Source organism: Pristiophorus japonicus, chromosome 20, assembly GCF_044704955.1.
Source record: "Pristiophorus japonicus isolate sPriJap1 chromosome 20, sPriJap1.hap1, whole genome shotgun sequence".
NCBI classification, from domain to species: Eukaryota; Metazoa; Chordata; class Chondrichthyes; family Pristiophoridae; genus Pristiophorus; species Pristiophorus japonicus.
In genome coordinates this window covers 18,237,644-18,255,042 of record NC_091996.1, presented here as the reverse complement: position 1 = coordinate 18,255,042, position 17,399 = coordinate 18,237,644, and the positions used below count along the sequence as shown (strand labels likewise).

Genomic DNA, 17,399 nt, shown 5'->3' with positions numbered 1-17,399 from the left:
ATTTTCTATTACTTGCTGCAGTTTTATTTTACACTTATTCTGTTAGCCATTATACCTGGTCTGTTTAATTCAACTTAAAATATTTATCATATAGACAATGAATCATCCTGATTTGAGTTAAATTCAGTAAATGCCCCCGTTTTTCCCCCACCCAATGGATTTGAAAATTAGACAAGTCCGCTAAAACCTGAAAATGTCCATTTGCAAATTGTAGTTCTGGTGCTATGCCCTGTGATGATTTCCTATTTGGAGCAGGGAGCATGTTGTGTCTCCATACTGACATGGTGCCCTTTCAGTCGACTGTGCCCCACACACATGGCTGAATAAAGTTCCATGGGAGAGGAGGTACCAAAAATGCAGCAATTGATGGACATCAGTTCCTTTTAGCTTTGTGAAGACCGCTGTAAGTATTTATGATAAAGAATTGCTGTAAGTACTGCTGGGAGATTTTGATTTGTTCAAAATTGAGTTGAGTATAATTTGGAATGACACTAGGTGGAATAATGCGGCAGGCTGCAAAGGAAGAAAGCCACTGGGTCATGTTTGGGGTTCGCATGGTCCCGATACTTGGCGCCCTCATTTCTTCCAGTGTTAGATTGAGGCATTGGGGTCAAGTTTCGGGCCGCGTCTCGAACAGCGCAGCCCCACGAGCCACGCCTGATTTCCGTGCTCAACTGCGCCTGAAGCTTACCTCGGTATTCCCCCTGCTGCTGGAACATTCCAGGCCCTTGGCGCAGCGCAGCACAAGCTGTGCGGGGCGGAGCCAGGTCCCGGCGCTGAAAACCGTGCCGGGACTTCTGCACGTGTGCACGCATGTGCAGTAGCTCCAGGCAGTCGAGGCTGCGTGGGAGGGGCCCGAAGCACGCCGCTCCTAGCCCTGGCCGAATGGGCTCACTGGAGTGCGAAGATTGGACTCTGGCCTCCCTCGTCTTGAGCTTCAGCTCCCGCTCCGGCTCTTTGTCCGGTCCCACCCCTTCCCTCCCGTTCAGCAGTTTCCCCCTTTCTTTCCCCCTTTCTTTCTCCCCCCCCCCCCCCTCCCTCGCTGTCAGAGAGAGGCACGGGGTGGGGGGCTTCCCAGCATGCTGTTGGAGGGCTCCCAGTGCGGCAGTCGGTGAGTAGAAAGTAAATTTTTTTTTTTATTTTAATTTTTTTTGGATTGATTTATTGATTTATTTATCATTTATTATTGATGATGGCTCTTTATTTGTAAAAGTGATGTGTTTCCTGTTTGTAAACCCCACCCCATCTCTCGTTCCCTACGCCTGATTCGTAACCTATGCCTGATTTCTAAGTGTAGGCAAGGTTTTTCTGAGCGTACAAAAATCTACACATACTCCATTCTAAGTTAGTTTGGAGTAAGTTTTCGCTGCCTAAACTTGCAAAACGGGTGCAAGTGGCCGGACACTCCCCCTTTTGGGGAAAAAAAAATCTGTTCTAAAATGAAACTGTTCTAACTCACTAGAACTGGAGTAAACTAAATGCCGAGAATTGTAATTTCTAAGATACTCCATTCTAAACTAGTTGCCCCCAAAAAATAGGAGCAACTCGGGCCGAAACTTGACCCCATTGTGTCTTCAGCAAAAAGAGCTGTATTAGCATGCTGGCTGCAGCATGTTGTGCAAGGCTTGCTTTTGTGTGTTGAGATTCAGTTGCAAATTTGCACCAAGTGTAACAGCCAAATGAAGCTGTCTCAGTTTAGCACATTAGCCAGCTCTCTACTCAAGATGAGTATCTTGATTTTTATGGACCTTGAAGATGCGTAAATGACTCAAGTTGCTGTATTCGGTATCGATTGTACTATGCTCTGTTTGCTGCTTCTGTACAGGAGCTTGTGAAACTGACAATAGAGAAACAGGAACAGCCATCCCCTACCTCTCCTGTGAAACCCAGCCAGCCAGCATCTAAAACTGACAGGTAAGAATTATTTCCTGTACAAACAATACAAGCTAGATAAGTAACAGGCCAAATCCTTACTTGACCTGTAGTTTAAATCAGACAATCAGTTTCAGTGCCGTGAAGTATATAAAGCTTGAATTAAATGCTCATTTTTTTCCCCTTTACACCTCAGTGAAGCACTTTGGGATTTATTTTCGATGTTAAAGATGTTATATAAATGGCTAGTTGCTATTCTTACAATAGAAATGTTTTTCAAAACTACTTTACAGTGTTACTCTGCTTTAGAAGTATGTTCTAAATAATGATACATGCCACAAATGCCAATCTTCCTTGCTACAAATGTAATATCTAAGCTATTTTTGATCTTTGAGATGCATTTTTTTCCCTTGCAATCTGCAGAAATATTTTCTATGGATTTTAAATTTTAATTTTTCTCACCCCTCCCGTGAATGTTTTAAATGGTGGGGATTGTATTGGTAATCCCTGGTTGACCCGAGTCATTACATTTAGGCCAGACCAGGTGAGTTTTCTGCTCTGATGGGCATTAGTGGGTTTCATAATCTGGCGGCTTTTACAGCCATTTTCTGATGCGAGTCTGCAAATGACCAATTCAGTTTCAAAGCACCATGGGATTTGAACTCTCAACCTCTGGGTTGAGAGGCAAGTGCCACAACAACGTGCTAGTCAGAGTAGGAATCGCAGGATAGCGCAGATGAATATGTGACTTGAGCAGTGGTGCAGCAGGGAGGGATTCAAATTCCTGGGGCATTGGAACCGGTTCTGGGGGAGGTGGGACCAGTACAAACCGGACGGTCTGCACCTGGGCAGGACCGGAACCAATGTCCTAGGGGGAGTGTTTGCTAGTGCTGTTGGGGGGGAGTTAAACTAATATGGCAGGGGGATGGGAACCAATGCAGGGAGACAAAAAGGAGATGAGGAAAAGTGGAGGGCAGAGAAACCCAAGGCAAAGAACAAAAAGGGCCACTGTACAGCAAAATTCTAAAAGGACAAAGGGTATTAAAAAAACAAGCCTGAAGGCTTTGTGTCATAATGCAAGGAGTATCCGCAATAAGGTGGATGAATTAACTGTGCAAATAGATGTTAACAAATATGATGTGATTGGGATTACGGAGACGTGGCTGCAGGATGATCAGGGCTGGGAACTCAACATCCAGGAAGGATAGAATAAAAGGAAAAGGATGTGGGGTAGCATTGCTGGTTAAAGAGGAGATTAATGCAATAGTTAGGAAAGACATTAGCTTGGATGATGTGGAATCTATATGGGTAGAGCTGCAGAAGACCAAAGGACAAAAAACGTTGGTGGGAGTTGTGTACAGACCTCCAAACAGTAGTAGTGATGTTGGGGAGGGCATCAAACAGGAAATTAGGGGTGCATGCAATAAAGGTGCAGCAGTTATAATGGGTGACTTTAATATGCACATAGATTGGGCTAGCCAAACTGGAAGCAATACGGTGGAGGAGGATTTCCTGGAGTGCATAAGGGATGGTTTTCTAGACCAATATGTCGAGGAACCAACTAGGGGGGAGGCCATCTTAGACTGGATGTTGTGTAATGAGAGAGGATTAATTAGCAATCTCATTGTGCGAGGCCCCTTGGGGAAGAGTGACCATAATATGGTGGAATTCTGCATTAGGATGGAGAATTAAACAGTTAATTCAGAGACCAAGGTCCAGAACTAAAAGAAGGGTAACTTTGAAGGTATGAGGCGTGAATTGGCTAGGATAGATTGGCGAATGATACTTAAGGGGTTGACTGTGGATGGGCAATGGCAGACATTTAGAGACCGCATGGATGAACTACAACAATTGTACATTCCTGTCTGGCGTAAAAATAAAAAAGGGAAGGTGGCTCAACCGTGGCTATCAAGGGAAATCAGGGATAGTATTAAAGCCAAGGAAGTGGCACACAAATTGGCCAGAAATAGCAGCGAACCCGGGGACTGGGAGAAATTTTAGAACTCAGCAGAAGAGGACAAGGGGTTTGATTAGGGCAGGGAAAATGGAGTACGAGAAGAAGCTTGCAGGGAACATTAAGGCGGATTGCAAAAGTTTCTATAGGTATGTAAAGAGAAAAAGGTTAGTAAAGACAAACGTAGATCCCCTGCAGTCAGAATCAGGGGAAGTCATAATGGGGAACAAAGAAATGGCAGACCAATTGAACAAGTACTTTGGTTCAGTATTCACTAAGAAGGACATCAACAACCTTCCGGATATAAAAGGGGTCAGAGGGTCTAGTAAGGAGGAGGAACTGAGGGAAATCTTTATTAGTCGGGAAATTGTGTTGGGGAAATTGATGGGATTGAAGGCTGATAAATCTCCAGGGCCTGATGGACTGCATCCCAGAGTACTTAAGGAGGTGGCCTGGAAAATAGCGGATGCATTGACAGTCATTTTCCAACATTCCATTGACTCTGGATCAGTTCCTATCAAGTGGAGGGTAGCCAATGTAACCCCACTTTTTTAAAAAAACAAGGAGGGAGAGAGAGAAAACACGGAATTATAGACCGGTCAGCCTAACCTCAGTAGTGGGTAAAATGATGGAATCAATTATTAAGGATGTCATAGCAGTGCATTTGGAAAGAAGTGACCATGATAGGTCCAAGTCAGCATGGATTTGTGAAAGGGAAATCATGCTTGACAAACCTTCTGGAATTTTTTGAGGATGTTTCCAGTAAAGTGGACAAGGGAGAACCAGTTGATGTGGTATATTTGGACTTTCAGAAGGCTTTCGACAAGGTCCCACACAAGAGATTAATGTGCAAAGTTAAAGCACATGGGATTGGGGGTAGTGTGCTGACGTGGATTGAGAACTGGTTGTGAGACAGGAAGCAAAGAGTAGGAGTAAATGGGTACTTTTCAGAATGGCAGGCAGTGACTAGTGGGGTACCGCAAGGTTCTGTGCTGGGGCCCCAGCTGTTTACACTGTACATTAATGATTTAGACGAGGGGATTAAATGTAGTATCTCCAAATTTGCGGATGACACTAAGTTGGGTGGCAGTGTGCGCTGCGAGGAGGATGCTATGAGGCTGCAGAGTGACTTGGATAGGTTAGGTGAGTGGGAAAATGCATGGCAGATGAAGTATAATGTGGATAAATGTGAGGTTATCCACTTTGATGGTAAAAACAGAGAGACAGACTCTTATCTGAATGGTGACAGATTAGGAAAAGGGGAGGTGCAACGAGACCTGGGTGTCATGGTACATCAGTCATTGAAGGTTGGCATGCAGGTACAGCAGGCGGTTAAGAAAGCAAATGGCATGTTGGCCTTCATAGCGAGGGGATTTGAGTACAGGGGCAGGGAGGTGTTGCTACAGTTGTACAGGGCCTTGGTGAGGCCACACCTGGAGTATTGTGTACAGTTTTGGTCTCCTAACTTGAGAAAGGACATTCTTGCTATTGAGGGAGTGCAGTGAAGATTCACCAGACTGATTCCCGGGATGGTGGGACTGACCTATCAAGAAAGACTGGATCAACTGGGCTTGTATTTACTGGAGTTCAGAAGAATGAGAGGGGATCTCATAGAAACGTTTTAAATTCTGACGGGTTTAGACAGGTTAGATGCAGGAAGAATGTTCCCAATGTTGGGGAAGTCCAGAACCAGGGGTCACAGTCTAAGGATAAGGGGTAAGCCATTTAGGACCGAGATGAGGAGAAACTTCTTCACCCAGAGAGTGGTGAACCTGTGGAATTCTCTACCACAGAAAGTTGTTGAGGCCAATTCACTAAATATATTCAAAAGGGAGTTAGATGAAGTCCTTGCTACTCGGGGGATCAAGGGGTATGGCGAGAAAGCTGGAAGGGGGTACTGAAGTTTCATGTTCAGCCATGAACTCATTGAATGGCGGTGCAGGCTAGAAGGGCTGAATGGTCTACTCCTGCACCTATTTTCTATGTTAACAACTAGACTACAGAACCTTACCTTAGTGGTTATGATATTAACTTGCTCAAGATAGCACTAGATTGGGTTATGTTCCTAACTTTTACTGGTTTTCAAATGGGATGCATTGTTTGTCTTTTTTTTATTTAAAAATGTGCTTTGTCTGTTATCAGTCTTGTAGTCTCTGCCAACAGTTTGCACAGGCGTCTATCTAATTGTTTTGAATGGGGCTTGACTCTTGCAGTACAACAGAGCTTCCACTGACTGACCGGGAGAAGGAGATTCTGACTAAAACTACTCCAATGACAAGATCACTGGAGATACTTCCAGACTCTCTGGATGTGGAGTGTGCACCACCAAAACCACCACTACCTGGTATTCGCATGCTGGAACACAGGTAATGGGTTAAAGGGGAAATCCCACCTCATATTTTGTATGATTATTCCCACAATGAAAAAGTCAATCCATAAAGACTTGGGGAGTCTAAGTGAGCAGTGTCTTAAATGAATGAAGAATATCCTCATGCTCATCAGAAATGCCTGCTTCTATACCAGATTGTCTAAGTATTGTACTAATGTATCTCTTGTGGCATTGCCCACACTAAGTTGGTGGATGTGTTGCTTTACAATGACAGGGCCGTTATACAATGTTACACACAAGGTATTGTACAGTAGTGAGTGTTTATGTCTTGATGACCCTTTCCTAATAAATATAACAAGACTACCTTGAGGAAAGCTCTCTGCAGTTTAGGTGTTTAACATCTCTCTCTCTCTTTCGAGCCACAAATATATTCCCCGTGGAGAAGTGCTTTAATTAGTGCCCAGGGAAGTTTGTCTCGAGCTGGACAGCTGCTTGTAAAATTCAGTCTCCCCTCCTTCGAGATGCTAGATTATCAAAGTAACCAAGAATGCAGGAATGACTAGCTATCTCTTTATTTCTCTATTTACTTTTAAGATTGTTCAGTTGTGATTGTTTTATGAGTATGTTTTGAGCCAGGCCGTGTGGTTGATAATGAGGAAGAAAGCTGTAGACTGCAGGAAGATATCAATGGACTGGTCAGGTGGGCAGAAAATGGAATTCAATCCAGAGAAGTGGTACAATGCATTTCAGGAGGGCTAACAAAGCAAGGGAATATACAATAAATGGTAGGATACCGTAGAGGACCAGAGGAACCTTGGAGTGCATGCCCACAGATTCCTGAAGGTAGCAGGACAGGTAGATAAAGTGGTTAAGAAGACATATGGGATACTTTCCTTTAATAGTCGAGGCATAGAATACAAGAGCAGGGAGGTTATGTTTGAACTGGATAAAATACTAGTTAGGTCACAGCTACAGTACTACGTACAGTTCTGGTCACCACATTACAGGAAAGATGTGATCGCACTGGAAAGGGTACAGAGGAGATTTATGAAGATGTTGCCGAGACACGAGAATTTTACCTATGAGGAAAGATTGGATACGTTGGGGTTGTTTTCTTTGGATGAGGGGAAATTTAATTGAGGTGTATAAAATTGAGGGGTCTAGATAGAATCCTTTTTGGCCAGCACAGACACGATGGGTCAAATGGTCTCCTGTGTGTAAACGTCTGATTCTATGGTTTTTCTTTGATTCAGTCACCCGTACTTTAATATTTAGCTCACTAAATTGCAAACAGTCTTGCGTCCGGAGGAAACTGATGTTGAAAATAATTCACCATTATTTTGAACATTTACTCGATTCACTGAGCCTTGAACTAATCTTGCTGAAATGATGTAAAAAAAACTCTAGTTACTTGTGGCATGGTGTAGGTCACTGACCCTGTTAAAAGCCTTGTTGCTGTTAATGTGAACCAAACACACTTTGAAACTTGTACATTTATAGGAACGTGGAACTCGGGATAGGCTGAAGGATTGAAGCTTTGTCTCGCCTTTGTTATTATGTCTTTATTATTCTGCATATGTGCACAGTCCATTGCATGTTTCAGCCTGCCTCTGGTACCGCAGTTTGGGAAGTGATATTAGTTGCTGCTTATTGTGCATGTCTGTTTATGGAAGTGGTCAGTACATCAGCTGCAGAGATCCAGATTCTCATGCCAATTTGAAGTCTCCTTTCTGTATACTGTATTTTATTTGTCAGGTATTCAGTCCTGATGGCTTTTTTTGTAATAATAACAACTTATTTATATAGCACCTTTAACGTAGTAAAACATCCCAAGGCACTCCACAAGTCAAACAGATAAATTTGACACCGAACCACAAGAAATTAAGGCAGGTGATCAAAAGCTTGTTTAGAGGTAGGTTTTAATGAGCGTCTTAAAGGAGGAAAGAGAGCTGGTGAGGTTTAGGGAGGGAGTTCCAGAGCTTAGGGCCCAGGCAGCTGAAGGCACGGCCACCAGTGGTTGAGCAATTATTATGAGGGATGTTCAAGAGGGCAGAATTTGAGGAGCGCAGACATCTTGTGGGGTTGTGAGGCTGAAAAAGATTACACAGATAGGGAGGGGCAAGGTCATGGAAGGATTTGTAAACAAGGATGAGAATTTTGAAATTGAGGCGTTGTTTAACTGGGAGCCAATGTAGGTCAGAAAGCACAGGGGTGATGGGTGATCTTGACTTGGTGCGGGTTAGTACATGGGCTGCTGAGTTTTGGATGACTTCAGGTTTACGTCGTGTCGAATGTGGAAGGCCAGCCAGGAGTGAGTTGGAATAGTCAATTCTTCGAGGTAACAAAGGCATGAATGAGGGTTTCAGCAGCAGAAGAGCTGAGGCAGGGACGGAGGCGGGCAATGTTATGGAGGTGGAAAAAGGCGGTTTTGGTTATGCCGCAGATATGTGGCTGGAAACTCATTTCAGGGTCAAATATAACACCTAGGTTGCGAACAGTCTTGTTCCCTCTCCGATTGATGCTCGGGAGAGGGATGGAGTCAGTGGTTAGGGAACGCAGTTTGTGGCAGGGACCAAACATAATGGCTTCGGTCTTCCGAATATTTAACTGGAGAAAATTTCTGCTCATCCAGTCCTGGATGTTGGACAAGCAACCTGACAATTTAGATACCAAGCAGGGGTCGACAGAAGTGGTGGAGAGGTAGAGCTGAGTGTCGTCTGCGGACATGTGGAAACTGACTCCGTGGTTTTCGGATGATATCGCCAATACGCATGTAGATGAGAAATAAGAGGGGTCCAAGGACAGATCCTTGTATGTTGTTTAATGGCATGCAAAGAAGGCCAACAAACGCCTATGTGAACTTTTCTTTAAAAAAAATCTAATGCTCTGCACTTCATACATTGTGGCTTAAAATGTTGTTACTGAGAGAGAGGTGTCATTCCAGGATGTTTCTATTTCCAGTCGACCATTTTATTTACTGCCATGTTGTTAAATCTGCAAGCACTTGCTTGAAATGCCGAATATTGCAGCTTTAATCACTACCTTCTTTGCCCTGCAGCAGCGGTATTCCTCCAATCTTACCACCTCTACCACCCAAGAAGAGGCAGTCTGCACCCTCCCCAACCAGAGTGGCAGTGGTACCTCCCATGAGTCGAGCTGCCAGTGGTTCTAGTTTACCTAATACCAAACAGGTATGGAATGTCTTGATGGTTTGGGTGGTATGGGTAATGGAGGGGGTGTGGGTGGGGCGGAATAAACCAGATGGGATAAATACATTGACTAAATTGCACAGTTGCTGAACAAAAATCAGTGTTGATGGATATAGCCTACCCATAGAAAATGTGTATTGGATGTGGCAGAGTCACGTGTGCGTTATGGTATCTGATTCTCCTATTGAACAAATATCATGTCCAATGGGCTCTCAACCTGTGCTATTTATAGGATGGATAGAAATTACTTATTTCCCCCCCCCCCCCCCCCCCCCAAGAAATACAGCATATAAGGAACTATTGACAAAAAGAGAAGCTTTTCCTGTTGATGCTGGTGATGCCATGTATAGCGATGAAGGACACCAAGTGCATTTGCCATGGCCAAGATTACAGCGCTGCTTCAATCATTTAAACTACCCCTATCTCTAATGTGTTCATTATGTCACTATAAGTCTGAAGGAATTAATATAGAACGCAACTGTGTACATCAGGTTCGGTCACAGTTTGAGTACTGTGACATTTTGTGTCCTCATGATAGAAAGGATATTAAACCCATACAGGTGATGCAGCAAAAATTCACCAAGATAATGACCGAAATGGGAAGCTATAATTATGTGGAGAGGCTTGAGATATAGAATTATTTTCCACCAAAGCAGAGAAGGCTAAGAGAAGAATTAAATAATGAAAAATGTTGATAGGGAACTAATATTTCTTCTTGTTGGGGAGTTGGTGATGAGGGACTGTTGATTCACAGGGTTGAGGGCATGAGGTTAGAAGAAATTCCTTTTCGAATTGAGGGTTATTGGAGCTTGGAATGCTTTACCAGTGGGAGTGGCTGAGTTAAGAGACCATTGCAGCTTTTAAGGGAGCTAGCACAGACAAGCTGGGCTGAATGGCGGTCTCCTGTGCTGCAAATCTCTTTGATTTTAATCTGCTAATGGAAAGGATATATGTCCCTGTAACAGTATGGGAGAACAAATGAGATGAATAGCTATAATCACTGGACTATGATGGTGTTGCTGTAAAAGCTTACCTTTGATTCTGTCACAAAGGCTTGTCAGTAACATTTCATGGATGCACCATGTTCCAAGTCGTGTAAAGCTATAAGTAACATATCTTTTTAAATTTAAAACAAGGTTGGAGGATATAGAAAATAATTCATTCACTGGGTTTCACTTCTTAAGCTTTTCTCTTGTAATATAGTATCAGAATTCTTTAATTGCATTACAGGTTTGTTCATTTTTCCTTTATATCTTGTGTAAATTTTTGGAAATAGATATTAGAGCAAATTGTTTCGTTTGCATCACTATCACATTAAAGTGATCAAGATATTAGAAAAATAATTACTATTTTGATATATATTTAGGACTTTGACGGTTTGGATTGCTTTCTGCAGAGGCGGCTGTCCGGTGGCAGCCATTCCTATGGTGGGGAATCACCAAGGGTATCCCCCTGTAACAGCATGGGAAAGCTGAGCAAATCCGATGAACAGCTGTCCTCACTGGACAATGATAGTGGGCAGTGTTCGCAGAACACGAGTTGTGAAACACTTGGTAAGACCATAGGTTTTTTAAAAAAATCAATGTACTAAGTTGAAGATTTTTTTGTTACAGCATTGCTTATTTTCTCATCCTTTAACTGTTTAATAGCTATTTTCTCCTGTTCAAAAGGCATGATTCTGACCCTTGTGGCCCCCTACACCATACACCAATCCCCAGTGACCCGACTTGTTTATGGGTCTCTGGCAAATTTGCTTTTGAGCTGACTGCTTGGAGCTATGTTGAAAGAATGGGTCTAATTTCTCCCCCCCCCCCCCCCTCGCCAAATTGGGGGGGTTTAGTTAATACTGAAGAAGACTCTTAACAAAATACAAGACATTAATATACTTGCAAAATGGACATGTAAATGGCAAATTAATTCCCATACAGATGTGAGGTTGTGCATTTTGGTAGGAAGAATAAGTCGTCTACATACTCCTTGAAACTGGGGTAGAGGAGCAAAGGGATCTAGGGGTACAGATTCACAAATCATTAAAAGTAGCAACACAGGTTAACAAGGCCATTCAAAAAAATGTAAACAAAGCATTATTAGTTCATTTCTAGATGAATAGAATTGAAAAGCAGAGAAGTTATGTTAAACGTGTATAGAACCTTGGTGAGACCACACTTGGAGTACTATGTAGAGTTCTGGTCTCCATGTTACAAAAAGGATATAGAGGCACTGGGGAAGGTGCAAAAAATATTTACAAAGATGATACCAGAACTGAGGTTCATCATCATCCTAGGCAGTCCCTTGAAGCGAGGATGACTTCCTTCCACGCCAAAAAGGGATGAGTTCACAGGTGATTCAATGAAGGACCTAATATTCCACATCCCGAACTATATCTTGAAGGGTGGAAGATGCCTGTGCGTGGATTTTTTTAACGTGTGGTGACCGTTGCACACCAGCCACCACACGGGCTTGACAGAGCTAGGTCTTGGTCCAGTGGCAAGGATTAACCAAGGCGACTGGAGACCAGCTCTGCTGCATGGACCTCGTGCGTACACATATCGCAGTGTGGGCTAGTCCATGCTGCCCCTGGGCCCGCACCTCTTCTGGGCCCCAAACTCATGCCTCTTCTGGGCCCCAGTCACTTCCATCTACAAACTCTTGCTGCTCCTCCTGCTGTGCCTGCCCGCACTGCAATCAGCGACCTGGCTTCAGAGCCGTCGCCCGCCTGCAGCAGCACGCGATGCTCCCGGCAGTGGCATGCCGTCGCACGCTGCTCCCTCCAATGGCCCCGGCCTGCCGATGGTTATAACTATCGGGAAAGACTGAACAGGCAGGCTGTGGCTTTTTTTCTCTGGAAAAGGGAAGGCTGAGGGGGGGTGACCTATCAGAGGCCTTTAAAATTATGAAGGGATTTGAATCATAAAATCATAAAAGTTTACAGTATGGAAGGAGGCCATTTCGGCCCATCGTATCTGTGCCGGCCAACAAGAGGTTATCCAGCTTAATTCCACTTTCCAGCTCTGGGTCCGTAACCCTGCAGGTTATGGCACTTCAAGTGCACATCCAAGTACTTTTTAAATGTGGTGAGGGTTTCTGCCTCTACCACCCTTTCAGGCAGTGAGTTCCAGACCCCCGCAACCCTGTTCCCACTTTTACTTCATCTAAACCCCATCAGCATATCCTTCTATTCCTTTCTCTCTCATGTACTTATCTAGCTTCCCTTAAATGCATCTATGCTACTTGCCTCAACTTGCGTAAAGAAATTTCCCCTTGAATCCCCTCTGAACCTTCTACCAATTACTTTAAATTTACGCCCCCCTAGTTGTTGACCCCTGCTAAGGGAAATAGGCCCTTTCTATCCACTTTATCTAGGCCCCTCGTAATTTTATACACCTCAATGAGGTCTCCCCTCAGCCTCCTGTGTTTAAATCTGTCTATCCAATCTGTCCTCTTTGCTAAGATTCTCCACTCCTGGCAACATCATTGTAAATCTCCTCTGTACCCTCTCCACTGCAATCTCGTCCTTCCAGTAATGCGGTGACCAGAACTGCACGCAGTACTAGGGGTCATAAATATAAGTGAGTCACTAATAAATCCACTAAGGAATTCAGGAGAAGCTTCTTTACCCAGAGAGTGGTTAGAATGTGGATCTTGCTATAATCGGCCTCAAGTAGTTGAGGCAAGTAGCATAGATGCATTTAAGGGAAGCTAGATAAGTACACGAGAGAGAAAGGAATAGAAGGATAAGCTGATGGGGTTTGGATGAAGTAAGAATGGGAGGAGGCTGGTGTGGACCATAAATACCAACATAGACCAGTTGGGCCGAATGGCCTGTTTCTATGCAAGATACATCAGTGTCACTCACTATGGTGTATTAACTGGTGCATTATAAAATAAGCGCAGAGGTACCACAACAGTTGATGGGAATACTAACACATTCACCCTGACTAGCAATTGAGGTGTTCAAGTACTTGTTTGAAAATAGTCTGTTGATTCGGGCTTTTTCTTGGCCAGTGTTGATCCACATTTGGTCAGCAAGTAAGTCGGCACTCTTCGGGTGCGATGAGCTACGTCTGCATTTTCTCCGTTTTGAGTTAAGGTGCCTATTTCCTTCCAAGCACAAACAAAACCATCTCCAAATAAGACAGAGAGGAACTCTGGGATTTGAAAGAGTAACCTATGCTGGGGTTCTACAGCATAAACTACCAAAACTTTCTATTAATTAATGTTGCTGAATCGATGATTTACTCATGAGGAGTAATAACTGCTACCGAGCTAAAAGTGGCTGGGTGCATCTCACTCCTATAGATTGATTTTGTTTTTGTTTTCCTTGCAGATAATCCAGAAAGCTATGATCCCGATTATGACTTCCTGCATCAGGACCTTTCAGCTGTTGATCAGATTCCTCAGCACCCTTCAGGCATGCTTAGCCCACTGCCAGAATCAGCAGTAGAGTCCAGTTCACCACTTCCTGGGCAGACATTTACTTCGCAGTTTTGTACTTCCCAACCAGTGCCTGACTGGCGGCAGGTGCCACAGGCTGGTGTCCCACCTATGCAAATGCCTCCCGCATTACCAGAGAAGAAGCGTCGGAGTGCTGTCACGTCCGATAGTTCGGGATCTAGGGTCTCGTACGAGAGGTTTCCATCACAGTACGATAATATCTCTGAGGAGGAAATTCAGAATTCTGCTGTACCAGCAGTTCAGTACCCTCCATTTGCTGCAGTGTCACCAAGGCAGCAAGGGATTCTAGTTGGATTCCAGGACATTGATGTTTCAGAATTGGCAGATGTTCCAGAGAAACCACCTCCACTCCCTGAGAAAAAGAGCAGACACAGTGAGTATTCACCTCTGTATATTTTTTTTCATTAAAACATAAAATTTTATAAAGTATTATGCTGTATTGAATGTGTGATATACAATTAGTATTATCCTATACTTTTGGGTTCAGTGCTTCCCAAGAGTGACCGTGCTATCATCAGTCTTTAGCAGCAACATGCTTTAATGTGTGATGTGCACCCTGTGTGATTCTCTTGTACTCATCACCTCAAAGTTGCTCGCACTGACAGATGTACAACCGAGTATTTAAAAAGCTCGCAATACTATTTCCAAACATGAGCCACATTTGGAAGCATCAAGTCTATAATTGTACAGTTGGGTGTTTTTTCACTGTTCAAGTGCACAGAGTATGAAAAATTCAACCCATCTTTACTGAAATCTTGGTGATGCCATTGAATGGAAATACTTTATATCTAAATAGGAATATTGTAATAGTTAAATGCTTCCTGTTGGCTTGTATTATTACAGCTCGCCTTGGCATAGCAGCATCTTGTATTTAAAGATTGCTGCCACATGACTGAAGTCCGACTGGTAAATTACCACGATCGCTACAGTTGGCTGCAGCAGTGAAAATGTTGGTTTAGTTAATGGTGGCGTTTCGACTGGAAAATTCATAAGATGAAAACAATATCCTGACGATTGTCTGCGTAAAGTGTGTCTTGGGAGTGTATTCAAGGGTAAAGCCCACGCTCCGATTTTATAAACCGCTGATGCACAGTTGTCACAGATCTCTATCTGAATTTCTCAAATGCATTCCAAGGTTGCGACATAGTGGTTTTCTGCACAATTTATCCATTGTTTGCCTTTCTAAAAGGAGTCTGTATATTTAACAAAAACGCTCGACTATCTGGGCATCTTTTCTGTTCCGCTGCGAGAATAGGGAAGTTGCTGATTCTCGGAACAAATCTGCAGAGCTTGTTCCGCCTGATTTTTTTTTTTTAATTCTAAAATGAGATCATATAATAAGCTGAGCGATCAGTGCTTTTCTTTCCCATTGATGGAGTATCTTTATAATTCCCACACGAGTTAGGAAGAGAATCCGAGAGTGCAGGGGTGCTCAGTCGCTGCTTTGCTGTCACAATTCCTAATTCACTCCAGTCGAAGAAAGTAGGAAAGATTACTTCTATCGTGGTCACTTTTTAATTCCAGCATGCTTCCATTTCATTGCTACAGTAACATGCAGAGCAGTCGAGGTTTGTCTTCGGAGGCTACAGGAAGAACTTGCAGTGAGCTTTTCGTGTGTGGCACAGAAAAGGTGGAAACTTGCAGCTGCCAGTTCAGGTTGTTCCAGAATTCTGGGCTGTGCAGAAGCTTTATAAATTTGTTGAACGGTTTACATAATTTATTAAAAATAGCTAACAAAGAGCAGTGCATATTGCATTGTATTATAGGAATTAGGAGCAGGAATAGACCATTTGGCTCCTCGAGCCTGCTCCGCCATTCAGTGAGATCATGGCTGATCTGTCTCAACTCCACTTTCCTGCTCCATCCCCATAACCCTCGATTCGCTTAAAAATCCAAAAATCTGTTGATCTCTGTCTTGAATATATTCAAAGACTGAGCCTCCACAGCCCTCTGGGGTAGAGAATTCCAAAGATTCACCACCCTCTGAGTGAAGAAATTTCTCCTCATCTCAGTCCTAAATGGCTGACCCCTTATTCTGAGATGTATAAATGACACATTTACAAATGAGCAGGAGTTGGGAGAGAGTTAAGAGAGCCAATTGAAGGCACAATTGAAGAGGTAGGTTTTGAGCACATTTTTGAAGGTGGAAGGAAGGTAGTAAGGCAGAGGGTCTCTAAAAAGAATTAGAGTATTGAGGCTTGGTGACTGAAATAACACTTTCCCATAACTCCCATCCCAGATTTATAAATCATTATTAATATTGTAATTATATATCTTGCACAAGGAGAGTTTTTGAACATCCATGTACTAAACTTTCTAACCAACAGTCTGCCTTTCATTGTAGAGTTTGTGTCACAATTTAGATGAAAAGTGGTGCCCATGTTATGTTCGAACATCCATTCTGAGGACCCACAAGTACATCTTGGGTCAGACCTAATGCCATACAGTATGATGGATGCATTTAATCAACAATAAATAGTGGCTTTAGCAATTACATAAGCTCCTCTCAAAGTTGAATTCCAGCAGAAATGATAATCTCCTCATAAGCTGTTGGTGAATAAGCTCTATTTTCTTTTCCCCAGTACTCACTACTAACATTTCTTGAATATCTTGGGTGGACATACATTAGTAGCAGGATTTCAGACATTTTCAATAAACGATCATTTTGATTTTAGTTGAGGGCACCCTTTTTGTAAATCACTTTAACCCATTCCTTTCCTGATATTGAGCTCTTAAGGAAGACACTTAGTTTAACAAATCTGTTAACTGTTTAAAAATGCTAACTTGAGGCATATTCCTCAGATCGGGGTGGGTTCAGGCTCTCGGCTTTCCTAGAGCGCCTCCACTCCCTCATTGAGATGAGGTCCTTGGCTCTTGTGTTCACCCACTGATAATTAAATAATCCAATGACCTCACCTGCAGTCATAACATCCAATCCGATTGAGAGATATGAAGCCAGCTCCCAATTGTTCCGAGTCTATTCCCCAAATGGAAAGCAGCTAATTAAACAAGTGGGAAAAGAAGCAAGCTCATTGTAAAGGTTTGAGTCAAAACATCCCTTTGCAGCAACCCCATGGGTTTGATTTTAAAGTTGTCTGCTTAAAATCTTGTGAAGGTAGGTATCGACTTGGGGCATTTCCATGAAATACATGTGATTCCCCTGACTCAACACACCTTTAGGCACTCCACAAAAAATGTATTACTGTGTGCAGGTTGTATTTCGAATATACCAATCAATGTTTAAATGAAGGCTGTATCAAATAAATGATTTTAGACTTTGTATTCTTTAGTCAAGCTTTGAGCCCCTGCATGGTTAGTGTTGAGGATGAAGTTATGGCTGTTGGGTGAATGAAAGCTGCAGCAAAGTGGTGACTAGTGTCAGATGAAGTTTGCAATTGGAGTTCACAGAAGGCAAGGATCCTGAACGTTTTGCTATTTAAAATTTGAAGCTGTTCCAAATCTAATGTGAAGTGTCCCATGCTTAAAAGAAATAGTTAGAGAAATGTGGTTAACCTTAACAGCTTTTCTTAAAATTGACTATAAACAGTAAATATTTGACGAGCTCAATGGGGGTGGGTGG

The 17,399-nt window shown here is 43.0% G+C and overlaps 1 protein-coding gene across 10 annotated transcripts in view; it reads left to right on the top strand.

Moving 5' to 3' along the window:
• rapgef1b (Rap guanine nucleotide exchange factor (GEF) 1b) overlaps positions 1-17,399 on the top strand; it is a 203,660-nt gene that overhangs the window by 92,652 nt on the left and 93,609 nt on the right. For 8 of the 10 annotated variants that reach the window (XR_011588156.1, XM_070863847.1, XM_070863846.1 and 5 more), the window contains exons 5-9: positions 1,826-1,914; positions 6,040-6,192; positions 9,214-9,346; positions 10,731-10,917; positions 13,692-14,192. Coding sequence is in view for 9 of the 10 variants with exons in the window: in XM_070863847.1 (XP_070719948.1) it covers positions 1,826-1,914; positions 6,040-6,192; positions 9,214-9,346; positions 10,731-10,917; positions 13,692-14,192 (1,063 nt within the window). In the remaining variant the exon portion in view is untranslated. The remainder of the gene's footprint in view (positions 1-1,825; positions 1,915-6,039; positions 6,193-9,213; positions 9,347-10,730; positions 10,918-13,691; positions 14,193-17,399) is intronic. The other 2 variants (XM_070863848.1, XM_070863841.1) reach the window with 1 other exon arrangement.